Source organism: Gordionus sp. m RMFG-2023, chromosome 2 (genome assembly GCF_954871325.1).
Source record: "Gordionus sp. m RMFG-2023 chromosome 2, tfGorSpeb1-WG-v2, whole genome shotgun sequence".
Taxonomy (NCBI): Eukaryota; Metazoa; Nematomorpha; class Gordioida; order Chordodea; family Parachordodidae; genus Gordionus; species Gordionus sp. m RMFG-2023.
Genome location: NC_088776.1, coordinates 18,402,673 through 18,416,688, shown reverse-complemented (window position 1 = coordinate 18,416,688; position 14,016 = coordinate 18,402,673). Strand labels below are relative to the sequence as shown.

Here is a 14,016-nt window from a genome sequence, read left to right as displayed (position 1 = left end):
TATATATAAATATTGGTGAATAATTTTTTTCAAATTATAATTTACAAATTTAAATTTGAATTTGAATATAAAGTCAAAATATATAAAAATTAGATCCAAATCTACATATTTATCGGAAGGAATTTATTTTATTTAAAAGTTTATTATATATGAAATAAATTTTAACTCTTCGCAATTCATGTCAAAATTCTGCTTTACCATTAATTCGGCCTCTAATAAATCAAATGAGACCGAAGAAAAATTTTTTCGCCTAATCATATTCATTAAACTCATTTCTGAGCCAGCATTTGAATGTAGAATTAAAAATAAATTTTTAGATATTTTTTAGGCTTATATTTACATTTTTATTTAATTCTTTCTAAATATTCTAACTTGATCGTATCATTTAAAATCAAAGGTTTAAGCTATTTATATCTATAATTACCATAATAGTTTGATAATTTTGAGTAACTTCTTTATATGCTTCAACTTGTGTATCACAGAGGAATAAACAAGATTTATATATTTTAATATCAGCGCCGTTAAATTTGGCGGCTGAATAGTTCTACTAACTAATTGTAAATTATATCATTATTTCTTGCTTTATTTGTACCAATTGAGTATTTAAACGAGTATAGTAGCTCGTAAAAGGAAAAAACTATTAGTAACAAAATTTTGGCAAATCTATGATTTAAGCGACGGAAATAATTTATTCAGAAAATTTTATCGATGTTCCGTATTAATTATAATTTAATTTGTTTAAGAGACAGTATAAAGAAAAAGTTTATTAGCAAAATAAAAAAAATTGCCTAATTTGGCATTATTGATAGAATGGAAAATAGCTGGTTTGCGCTAATATTTATTAATTCTTCAGTCATTTTTTTCACACACAAAAAGGTAATCGTACTATAAGAGAAATAAAATCTATATCTCCCATTAAAGCGTAAAACCAACCAAATTTCTGGAAGCATTTAATCTGGAACTTAAATCAATAATTGAAATTTATTACATTGATTCTTCAATTCATTAGATAGTTTTTCGACAAAATAAGATAAAATTGCCACGATTGGCAACATGCGAAAAAAACAAATATTTTTGGGTGAGCTCATACCATAGAAATGCCAGATTAGTACTTACTATTCCATCAATCAGTTTTTCTAGTCAATAAACAAACACTAATTTTAATAAGAGAAATAGACAGTAGCAACCTTTAAGTATGAACAGGGTTGCCATGTCTCTCCCCATCAGCGGGACTCCCGCAATTTTTTAGTTTACACGCAAATATCTCTCTCCCGCAAAACTACGGCAATTGGAAATCTCCCGCAAAAATCTACCGCAATTTAATTTCTCCCGCGATTTTTAAAAAAAAGTATTTTAAACGTTTTTAATATGTAAATAATAATTTTGAGACATTAATTGATTATTTTTATATTTTTAAATTAAATTTTAAATATTTATTCGAAAAACATGTCTAGTTTGTAAATTTCTTTCTATCCTGTTTTATTTTTATCCAATAATAAATCAACATTATTTCATTAATATTAGTCAGTACAGGGGAGTATATCAACATCGATTGCAATACAAAAATATTCTCAAAATGAAACTATATTTGCGGAAATCGTATACATCTATTATGTAGTTCAACATTCACAGTCTATATATATCATTACAATGTGGGTAGAATCTTTTTCTCATGATATTTAACGACTCCAATATAAGTGCAAACCTTACTTGTGGCAATAAAAATGAGCAAGGCTATCACAATGTTTTGGTACCTGAATCCTAGAGGTCAATTCTAGACGATTTGAAAGATGGGCATCCATATGCAATTCCAACAAATGTATCTAATAATAGAAATATTAAAACATTTCCCTCGATCCTTTGCAATTTCAACAAGAATAAGAACATTTCAATAAAACTGTTAAAAAAAAGTCCTCAAATAGTGAAAAATCCAACGATGTAGCTAGCCACATAAGGGTAAATATAGCTGATTCAAGGTTATCAATGATTTGCATGCCAGCTTTCTGCGCTGATAATGCCTCTGTAAATTTTGGCCAAAACTAAAGTAACCGAATTGAGGCAGCACAAATGAATTATTACCAATTGGCTGTATATGCCATATATACTACATAGTTCTTGCAAGAAGGCAATGAATGTACTGTCTGTGGATGTCGAAATAATTGTGATGAAATATTTTAACGAATTTAGTTCAACTAAAAGAGTTAATGAATTAAAAGAGTTGGTGAAGTGGTCTGACTTGGAATGGTGTGAGTTGTTGCGATATATACCTATCAGGTGGTTGTCATTAATACCTGCCATCGATAGAATTTTAAAATTTTACAAACCCTTAAAAAAATACTTCTTAAATAAAGATTTTAAAGGCTGTCCTAAAATTTGAAAAAATTTTTCTAATATGAAATGGCAGAAGTATATTTGGGATTCTTTTCACAAGTAGGAAATCTACTGCATGCAGTTAATATTCAGTTGCAATCAGAATATTCTTTATTAAAAATGATTCACAAAATTATGCTACAGCTCTGTTCATCTCTATATTTAAAAATTGAAAATAAATTTTATGGCGCTATTGCTAAAAATATTATATTAAAATGTTCAAATAATACTCTAATTAATACATATTTAAATAATGCAGATATTTTTATTCAGACAATTTTAGAATATTTACAATTGAAAAGAATTAAGAATGGTGACGATATGGTGCGAGGTTCGAGTCAGTAAAAATATATTTTATTAACTAATTTCTTTTTCTTTTGTTAAGGTATTTATACATTTTCTAACATATAAATTAGAATATAAAACGAAATACAAAAAAGTAAAATAATATATAAAAAAGTAAGGTTACGCCGTTTATAAAATAAAATTAGATTATAACAAATAACAAAAAATTAGATTATAAAAATATATAATAAGATTAAGAAATTAGAATAACGCAACATTCTCCCTCTTCTGATAATTTCATCGGAGAAATATAGTTTGTTGTTCTAGAAGTTTTTCCCGTTTCGATTGTATTCGGTTTCTTCTTGGTTAGCGCATAAGTCTCAAATGTTCTCGTAGGTTTGATGAAATCGTTGAACGTTATCGTTAGCTTGATATCCTTATCGTACGTTTTCTCAAATTTCATAATTAATCCAGTCGAATATTGGAATTTGGAATAAATCGGAATATATAATTTGGAATAGTTGATCAAATCAAATATATGAATAATATGCACGAATAAAATTTTGAATTTTGGAACAATAAAATATATAATAAGGAATGATAATTTATGGAATAAGGAATAAAATTTTAATCCAGAATAAGGAACGATAAATCATAATAATTATTATATTATTTTTAAGTTAATCATAGCGTTTTATACTTTTAGCGTTTTATGCGTTTTATATTTTTAGCGTTTTATATTTTATAAGCGTTTAATTTTTCGTGTTTTAGTGTTTAATTAATTTTTGTTTATTTTCTATCTCCCAGGTTAAAATATGCAAATAAAATATTATTCACATTTCCCTCTTTAAATAAAATTTAAAATTTCACACCCTAATTTTAATTCAAAAAAAAAAAATTCTTCATAAGATAGTTTTGAAAATTCACCACATAATTTAAATATATTTTTCTAAAATGAATGTTTTTTTTACATAACTTTTTGTCTTCAAAGCTTTTATTCAAAAACTTTTTATCATATTAAGTATTACTTATAAGGGTTATTTGAATCAATCATGTGATTTAAAAATTACATTTTAACATATTTAAAATTAAGTTTTAGGATTTTTAATATTTTTAATTATATTTAAGAATTCATCTTTAGGTTTATGTTAATTTACAACAATTGGTCATCATTCAAGAAATCAAAAAATATCAATATTATCCATTATGATTTTACATTTTAGTAATTTTAAAAATTTATAACATGCCTTTATCCTGGCATAAAATTTTAATTTATAATACTTCTTACGTGGATTAGAATAATAAGTAACCATCATTGGTCTCACAAAATAGAATTCATAACCTATCGTTCAACTTCCATATCAGTTCTTCCTAGGTTGTCACATTAGGTTAGGTGCTGGCTATTATATTCCAGTCCAACATCCAGAGCCGGGACACCATAAAGAAAGAAGCTTTTTGCATGAAAGAACGTACTAAGGTTTGATTCTTGGTCATCTCAGTAGTTTAGGTAGTCACAATAGATAAGGTAGTCATAACATCACAATAGATAAGGTAGTCATAATAGGTAGTCATCTCCATAGGTTAAGCACAAGGTAGAGTCATAATAGGTAGTCATCTCCATAGGTTAAGCAATCAACACAATAGGTAGTCATATAAATAGAGTCATCACAATGGATTAAGCAATCGTCACAATAGGTAGTCATATAAATAGAGTCATCTCAATGGATTAAGCAATCGTCATAGATTAGATGGTCATCTCAGCAGATTAGGTAGTCATCTTTTTCTAGTCCACCACCCGGGGCACCATGCAAAGAATATGGTTGGAGACGATATGGTGCGAGGTTCGAGTCAGTAAAAATATATTTTATTAACTAATTTCTTTTTCTTTTGTTAAGGTATTTATACATTTTCTAACATATAAATTAGAATATAAAACGAAATACAAAAAAGTAAAATAATATATAAAAAAGTAAGGTTACGCCGTTTATAAAATAAAATTAGATTATAACAAATAACAAAAAATTAGATTATAAAAATATATAATAAGATTAAGAAATTAGAATAACGCAACAACAATCAAAATTTGATTTTAATAACTCTATTTACAATTGTATAAATATTATGACCTTGGAACAGAAACCATCAATTAAGGTTTTTGTAATTTAATAAATATATTAAAAATACCGAAAGACATTGATGTCTTATTTGAAAAGATTTTAATTCTCTCTATTTTTTATGATTCGCCAAAACTTCTCCTTATCTCATTCTACTCATTTAACAACATTAGAGAACGAGCTAATGGTTAAATAATGTATAATATGTCATGCCAGGAATATTATAATCTCAATAACGACGATAAACATTTAGTTCTATTATTTAAATCTCAAATAAAATATAATTATGTTTTAGCAAGGGCGCCATAAAATTTATTGTCAATTTTTAACTGTAAAGATGGACACATCTGCAGCATAATTTTGTGAATCTTTGTTAAGATTCTTCCGATTGCAACTGCACATTCTACATGTGAAATCATTCCTAAATATACCTCTGCCATTCATTATAAGAAATATTTTTTAAAGGTTTATAAAATTTTAAAATTCTATCGATGGCCGATATTAGGAACATATCGCAACCAACATTGTGTAGACTCGCTTCTGTAAATACACTCTGTTTTTTTCCAAATTCACTGAGGCATTATCAGATCAGAAAGCTGACATGCAATTTATTGATCATCTCGAATCTGATATTATATGGTTAGCTATGTCTTTGGATTTTTCACTATTCGAGGGGAAAAAATTTAATAGTTTTATTGAAATGACCTTAATTTTGTTGAAATAGCGGAAGATCAAGGGAAATCCCTTTAGATGCATCTGTTAGAATTGCATATATATGCCCATCTTTCAAATCGTCAAAAATTGACCTCCTGGATTTAGGTCTTAAAACATTAATGATAGCCTTGCTCATTTGTTCTACAAGTATAATTTTCATTTATATTAGAGTCGTTAAATATTATGGAAAAAAGATTCTACCAACATTGTGATGATAAGTATCTCTGTGAATGTTGTACTACAAGGTAAGTACAATTGCCGCAACTGTAGTTGCATCTGTATTATATCTTATTTTGGAGTACCTTATTATGTATTTAAACGTGATACTTGATAATTAAGCGCCTATCCCTATAATGTTATACATACACACGGTAGATTTCCAATTGCGGTCGTTTTGAGGGACATTCGCTTAAAATATATTTTTAATTGTAAAATTAAAATCGTTTTTTATATTTAAAAAAGATCGTTGGTTTTTTTATAAATTAATATAATTTAATAAATCAAGATTTTATTGTATTTTGAAAAATAGTTATCGACTTTGTATTTATATAACTAATTATAAAAAATAATAGGCGGATAATTAAATCAATTCAAAATCCCGGCCGAAGGCCGCCGCAAAAAATTTTTTTTTAGCAATTTTTATATTTCTACCGCAATTTTTATGTTTCTACCACATCTCCCTCAATTTGAAAATTTTGACCTGGCAACCCTGAGTATGAACCAAAAGTTATTAGAATTTCAAAAATTATCAAATTTAGATTGAACAAAGAATCTAAAGAAAGCAATTATAATAAAAAAATTAAATGAAATTATCATTATTTATAAAATCAACTTTTTTCCTTATTTCAAAATATGAGGATAAAGATAAAAGGCTAACTCGATATTTTATACAAAAGAAAATTAAGCTTGGGAAACTTTTCCGACAGATGACATAACTTGCGGCAACTTTGGAAAATGTTATATCAAAATGAGATGGATTGGTTATGGTAAAATCAATTAAGATAGCTAATTATTTTCATCAAGCCGCGAATAGGTTGAACTATTAATAAAAAAAATTTAGAAAATAATTTTTAAAAAATATAACCAAAAAAAATGATGTATTTTAATTTTATTATTCATGACATGACATGAAGCCACCCAAGCTCATTTACATTATTATCAAATCAAATGAGAATATAGTATATTAAAAAAATTTAACCAAATTCCAATATTTAAATAATTAATAACCTTAGGAATTTTAAAGCTATATAACAAAATTAATACAACCAATTTTTTTCCAAATTTTTATAGCAAGGTCAATATCGTAACTTGAACTGCGAACTCATTAGAGGAGCATCATTGAAATTAGAGGGGGGATAGTTAGTTATGAAATAATTATCATTATTTGAAAAATTGGAAAGGGATGAAAGGTATTTTTTTTTAAAATTATTTATATTTGGCAGGAGGTTAAAAGTTTTGAGAGGGTTGATATCATTTATTTAAAAAATAATTTTTTTTTTATTGAATATGTGAAGGAAAAAGTAGAGCATTGTCATAACATATCGTCTAAACCAATAGGTTTGTTTGTTAAATATATAACTGAAGTGTAAATTTTTAAAAGAATCACTGATTTGAACAAAGACTGGTTAAAAATAACCATGGGAAAAAAATCTGACAAAAACACCCCGATATAAATTTATATGCTTTAATAAATAAAAGGAAAATGTAATCCTCGTTTTAAACTTTGCCCTTTAGTGTAATACTTGAGTATTATTTTAATAGTACTTTTCTAATAATGTTGCTCATCAAAAATGATCATATTTGTAAGGGGAAACAACTATATGACTCAAGGGCTAGGAATATGAATTTTAAAATAATTTTATAATGCATGACGAAAGGTAGTTATTTTTGAAATATTAATCGTGGGATTGATGTGGTAGATAAAGAATGTGTCACACACATATAAAAGAATTTGTAAATACCCTCATAAAATCTATATCTTGATGAATGAGTCTTATGTAACCAGCTAAATTTTATACCAAAGTATCCTATATTTTTGTCACAAAAAAATAATGAAAATATAAAAATTTTGAGACTATTATATAAAAACAAACAAAATTTTTATTATTGTAGATAAGAATTTAAAAAATTAAACATTCAATGTTATATTAATAGCGATTCCTTTAAGATAATCTAATCTTGATCGATTTTCGAAGTCAGAAACAATTGTTACTATTCTCGCATGTAGATTTCGATATTTTTTTCTCGGGGTAGAGGGTGTTTCACCAGAATTATATTGAGCAATTTTTAACTCTGTCAACCCTTGTTGTTTTTTTAGCCTAGGAAAAATTATATAGTTTATTAGTAAATCTTTATACTTTTTAAATCATTTTAAAATAATAGATATATAGACTTGATATAAATTTCCACATGTTTGGATGGTAACTTGTTAGGAGGGAACTGAAGCATCTATGCCACCCTTCAACCGCGTTGTTGGTTTTCGCTTCCCCGTTCAGTGTTGATTGGTAACAATTCCAGAGTTCAATATTAAACAAAGCAGGTAGTCTGCCTCTTCCAAACGTTTTACCAATATAAGCTTTTTCAAAAGTTTCAATTAGAGGCTGAAGTAACAATTGATTATTAGAATAAAATTCGGAGTTTATTAGTAATTCAAATGTTTCAACTACATTTAAGGGTGGCACAAACGCCAAACAAACCATCATTCTAAGTTGTATATTAAATTCTACATCTGTTTTATATTTATGCGATATTTCTGGATATTTTTGAATGTTTCGCCAAAAGGATTGGCCAAAATGTAAATAGCAACATTTGTGTTGCGAATTGGGAAACACTTCATTGAAAGCTTTTACACTGGCCATTTCAAAATCCGTCATAATTTTTTTTGGAGTTGATATTAAGTTGTCACCTATAATAGTAAATATTCTTTTATAAGTTTCATAATCCTTTCTATTGGTCAATATATATATGAGAGGTAAAACATTATTATTTCTAATCCCATGAATTGTATAAATTTGCATAAATAAAGGTGGCGACGATTTAAATGTACCATCAGAAAACCAATGTTCGCATGAAACTAAGAAGTCCAAATTTTTTCTTGTTCCAAATATGATAACACGGTCGGGAACCTGACACATATGATAAATAAATAAGCAATTATAATAAAGTGTTTCTTATCGGGCAGCTTATCGCAACAAAAATGAAGGATTTAGTTATATTTGTTCAAAAAATTTATAGAAAATCTTACCGGACCATCATCATGAAGTATGAAATCCTCATATTTATCTGTAATTGAATATTCATGCGGAATTATCAGCTCAATAAGGCTGCTAGGATTCGGAGGTGCAAAACTGTTTGAACTCCGCGTTCGGTGAATTATACGTTTCATAAGATTCGGTGATGGTAGTGCCATTGATATAAAATCACTTAATTGAGATACGTGTTTCGCCACAATAAAGTTTGGAGTTTCCATAGTATTATTCAAAGCTTCATTCTTAATTGAATTGATTATTTTCTTGGTTTCCATTTCGATTGGATTTTCTGGATGATTGTGTACTTCATTATTATCTTTTATCTTACCATTTTTTTTTGTGAGTCGTACGGGACATTTAAAAATATCCTGATTGATACATCTATAATAATTAGTATCTGAGACTACTTTATCCAGGCGGAACAAATAATTTTTAAAGGTTAAGATCTCCTTATTTTTGCTTGATAACATATTTTATAAGACTCCGAAATAAAGAGGAAAGAATGGCGAAAATATTTATAATTTATAACCAAAGGAATGGCACCAGCCAGACGGGAAAATTTTTTTTTTAAATTTCGGCAATACTTTTTTTTTAAAATAGTTATAATTTATCAAATATGTCATTAATTATTTGTTAATTTTTAGTGTAGCTATTTTTTTTATTATATTTTAAAATTATTTAAGATTCAATAAGAACCCATATCAAAATATTATATTTAAATTAATTGAAATTAATGCCGAGTTATTATACTAAAAATTTTATCACGCCCCCTCCCCCCCCCCTTTCAAATAAACAGAAAAGATAAAAAGATATCTATAAAGATTGAAAATAATAAAATTAATAAATATTTTAAATTGGGGAAATCCCTTATTTCACTTAGATGTATTTTATTTTTGAATTGCCATTCAAAATTGATATTCTAAACAGTAATGTTGTAGACTTTATTCATCTACACTGTTTAAGAATAGTGACTGCCAAAACCACGGTTATACATTTGACCGATCAAATATAGTTAAAATCAAATAAATATTATTTTATATTGAATATCCACATTTTCTTTAATATTTTTTAATCAATTTTCTTTTTGTATAAATCTTCAATCGATTTCTGTTTTAGTAAGATTATTGACACAAATAGACCAATTTCTTTCTGAAGAAGAAGTAGATCTAGAAATTGTTAGTAATGTCACTTCTCTTAATGGCCATGGTGGTCAAAGCTAATTCCACTGCTTGAGTTTGAAATCTGATTGTTTCTTATGGAAGTTACTGCTATCCCCATGATTTTCTATTAAACAAGCCGCTTTTATTTCTGAAATTTATGATATAGCTTGAAATATTTTGATCACCACCTTGTATGCCTAATTCTTTTATTATATTACATACTTCATTAAATTCACTATGATTAAAATGCTCTCCTTAATATTAGGAACTCAATAAGTATTGTGATCACATTTCACATGTATTTATATCGTTTTTTCTTTTTCAAACATATTTTTATATTCAGATCTTATAGAATATATGACCACTTGACCAGGTCAAATATTCTCCCGTTCAATTGACCCGTCAAAATCTAGTCATTTGACTGACTTGCTAACCCTGGCCAAAATTGATTGATAAATTTATAAATATTAAGTCATCAGACAATAAATAGGAATGCTACCCAGATATCGATTTCGCCAATAAATATCAAGATTTAACTAATAAACTCAATGATTAATATATTGATAAAGCTGAGTTCCTTGTGCGCGATTATTATAAAATAAGAACGAAGGAAAGGATAGGATAGCGAAAAAAGTGTATTTCAATAACAAATTTCATAAACCAGTCTAAGTTAATTAATCATTGTAAAAATTTTTAAGGTTATAAGAAAATTACAAACTATGTGAATTAAAAAAATATTATTCAAATAATATAATTATAAAAAAATGATTCAAAATAAATTAGTCATTATTAGCAATTACCGCGATATTAAATTCTCTATAATATCTTCGCGATATATGTTTCGCGAAATAATTGTCGCTACATTGTCTTCGCGATTTGGGTTTCGCGATAATAATTTCGCTATAAAATTTTCGCGATTAAAGTTTCGCGGTTATGTATTCGCTTTAAAGGTTTCGCTATAAAATTTTCGCGATTATTGATTCGCGATAAAAGTTTCGCGGTAATGTATTCGCTTAAAATGTTTCGCGATAAAAGTTTCGCTATAAAATTTTCGCAATTATTGATTCGCGATAAAAGTTCGCGGTAATGTATTCGCATTAAAGGTTTCGCGATAAAAGTTTCGCTATAAAAAATTCGCGATATTTGTTTCGCTATATTGTATTCACGGTAATGTATTCGCTATAAAGGTTTCGCGATAAAGGTTTCGCTATAAAAAATTCGCGATATTGCATTCGCGGAATAGTATTCGCTATTATGGATTCGCGATAAAAGTTTCGCTATAAAATCCATTCGCGATAAACGACATTCGCGATAAAAGTTTCGCTGAATTGACATGAAACCGATTTTTAGTGTATATATATGACTAACTTTATTTTGCAATGTTGATAGATTTTGTTGATTTCACAATATCTGGAACGTTTATTTAGTTGATTAACCTGTCATCTTTTTCTTTTATTAATGACAGATAAATCAGCATTTGTACAATAACAAAATTTTTTTTTAAATAATAATCCACTGAACCCCCAGAGAAGTCACCATGTGTCATTCTAATTGATATCTAAAATACAATAAATAATTTGCTTCAAATCTGCACAACTCTATAATTAAAATTTCATGTGTAACCCATTATTTTTAATTTTACTTGAATATTATATTTTACTTTAAATCTGCACAATATTGTAATTAAAATTTCATGTGACCCATTAGAATTGAATTTACTTGAATACTGTTGAGTTGAATTTAGAATAGAAAAATTTGAAGAAAAATTGTGCAAACTTTATTAAGATAGGTGGAAAACTGAAAATCACATATATATAATTGAATACTGGAGTTGAATTTAGAATAGAATGATTTGAAGAAATACTGTGCATACAAAATATTTATTTCTATTTTTTTGATATTTTTAAATAACGTAATTATTTTTTCATTATTTTTAGATAAAAATAAATAAATATGTTCAATCATTGGCGTACGCAGCGGGGGGGGGGGGGGGGGGGGGGGGTCTCCTAATGCTTTAAATTTTAAAAGTCCACGGAAATTACCTTGTCCCCCCCCCAAAGCCAAAATGCAGATGCCGGACATATTTTTCTAAAATATTATTTTTTATATTTTATTATAATTATTCATATCTATTTCTTTTTAAATTTTTATATTATTACCTTTTTCATTTACTTATTTACTTTATCAATTAATTCATTTTCTTTGTGGCGTAATATTTATCTATTATTTTTAAATTTCCCGGTATTATAATTTTCAAATTTCTAGTCTGGATATTAGACTTTTTTTAAAAACGCTGAAGGTGAAAATCATGCCAAAAAGCAAAAAAGTATAGTATGATAATTTAATAAACAAAAGCTGTGAACTGATGATTTCCTCAAAAGTATCAATTCAAAAGGGGGATATGATTCCCATTTCATCAATAATTGATAAAAATAGGGTTAAAATTGCAAAAGAAAATAGAGGCAAGATAAAACTAACTATTGAGACTATTATATATTGTGGCTTGCAAGGCCTAGCACTTCGTGGCCACAAGGATTCAGGAAGCTTAAATTTTAATAATAATGATAACGAAGGTAATTTCCGTGGACTTTTAAAATTTAAAGCATTAGGAGATCCTGCATTAATGGAGAGCCTCATTAGTACCAATAAAAGTGCTACTTATCTCAGCCCTAGGATATAAAATGAGATAATTGATATTTGCAACAATATATTTTAGAAAAATTGATTGTTGAAATCAATTCTGCCCCATGCTTCTCAATTTTGGCAGATGAGACCACGGACATTGCTGGCATTGAGCAGATGTCGTTGTGTGCGCGATATGTAGATACTCATAAAAACATTATCAAGGAAATGTTTCTCCAATTTATTCCTGTTTCAAGCATGACTGGGTCTGCTTTAGCTGATGTAATATTTGTGAATCTTAAAAAATTAAAAGTAATAATTAATCTTATTATATAATTATTTTAAAAAATATAGCTAAATATAAATATAATACGTGGGCAAGGGTATGATGGAGCACGTGCAATGAGTGGACAATTCAATGGGCTTCAGGCATTTATTTTAAAAAAATGCCCAACAGCTATATATGTCCACTGTGCTGCCCATTCACTCAACTTAGCAATATTGGATTCATGTTCTTTACCATTGATATCAAATTGTTTAAGTTTTTAATTATTAAATTAAATTTTTTATATTTATATCAGGTAAAATATCTAGCATCTATGAGATGTTTAGATACTCCAAGCGTCAAAATATTTTAAACAGAATTATATCTGAAACTCCTTGCCCAACAAGGAGAAAAAAATTGCAAAAAGCTTGTCCAACAAGATGGAGTCTTCGACATCAAGCAGTAACAGTTTTTATCGAGTTAGAAGAGCCGATTATTAATGCTCTTATAGAATTATCACAATGTCTGAAAAAGATATTTCTTCAGAAGCAAGCAAGTTACTGGATTCAATACTTATACCGAATTTTTTTTTCACATTAGAATGTATTAATAAATTATTTAATTATACAACTATTTTATGTAATACTTTTCAAAAACCTGATATTGATTTGATTGAGATGATGAGAATAGCAGAGACAATTTTATTAGAATTCAAATAGAGCTAATGCTGATGAGGAATTTCATATTTTATATGTTAATGTTGAATCAAAAGCAGAGCTATACGAGTTCAATATTTGTCTCCCTCGACTTACAGTAAGGCAAACTTATCGTCCAAATATTAATATAGGGTCAATAGAAGAATATTATAAAATAAATGTCTTTATACCTCTTTTGGATACATTTATAACCCAAGTGAATGAAAGGTTTTTAATTTATCAAGAAACACTTATCAATCTGCAGATATTACTTCCGCAAAAGCCCACTGAACCTTTTTCAGATGGTGATAGAAAAAAAATAAAATATTTGCAAGATTTTTATCATGAAGACATTAATGTATCTCATGATGCTTTATTAACTGAATGCCAACTATGGTATAAAAGATTAACTATGGTTGATATAGTCCCAAAAAATGCTATGATGCTTTGCATCATTTCAAACATCTTTTAGATTATTTTCCCAATATATTGAAATTATTATATATATTAGCAACTCTTCCCATTAGTACTGCAACTAATGAG

The 14,016-nt window shown here is 27.4% G+C and overlaps 1 protein-coding gene across 1 annotated transcript; it reads right to left on the bottom strand.

Moving 5' to 3' along the window:
- Positions 1-5,817: 5,817 nt before the first annotated feature.
- Positions 5,818-9,201, bottom strand: LOC135924144 (uncharacterized). The gene is made up of 3 exons (XM_065459193.1): positions 8,728-9,201; positions 7,909-8,608; positions 5,818-5,891 (listed from the first exon to the last, which is right to left on the bottom strand). The coding sequence occupies exons 1-3, from the start codon at positions 9,199-9,201 to the stop codon at positions 5,818-5,820; spliced, it is 1,248 nt and encodes a 415-aa protein (XP_065315265.1).
- Positions 9,202-14,016: the final 4,815 nt, after the last annotated feature.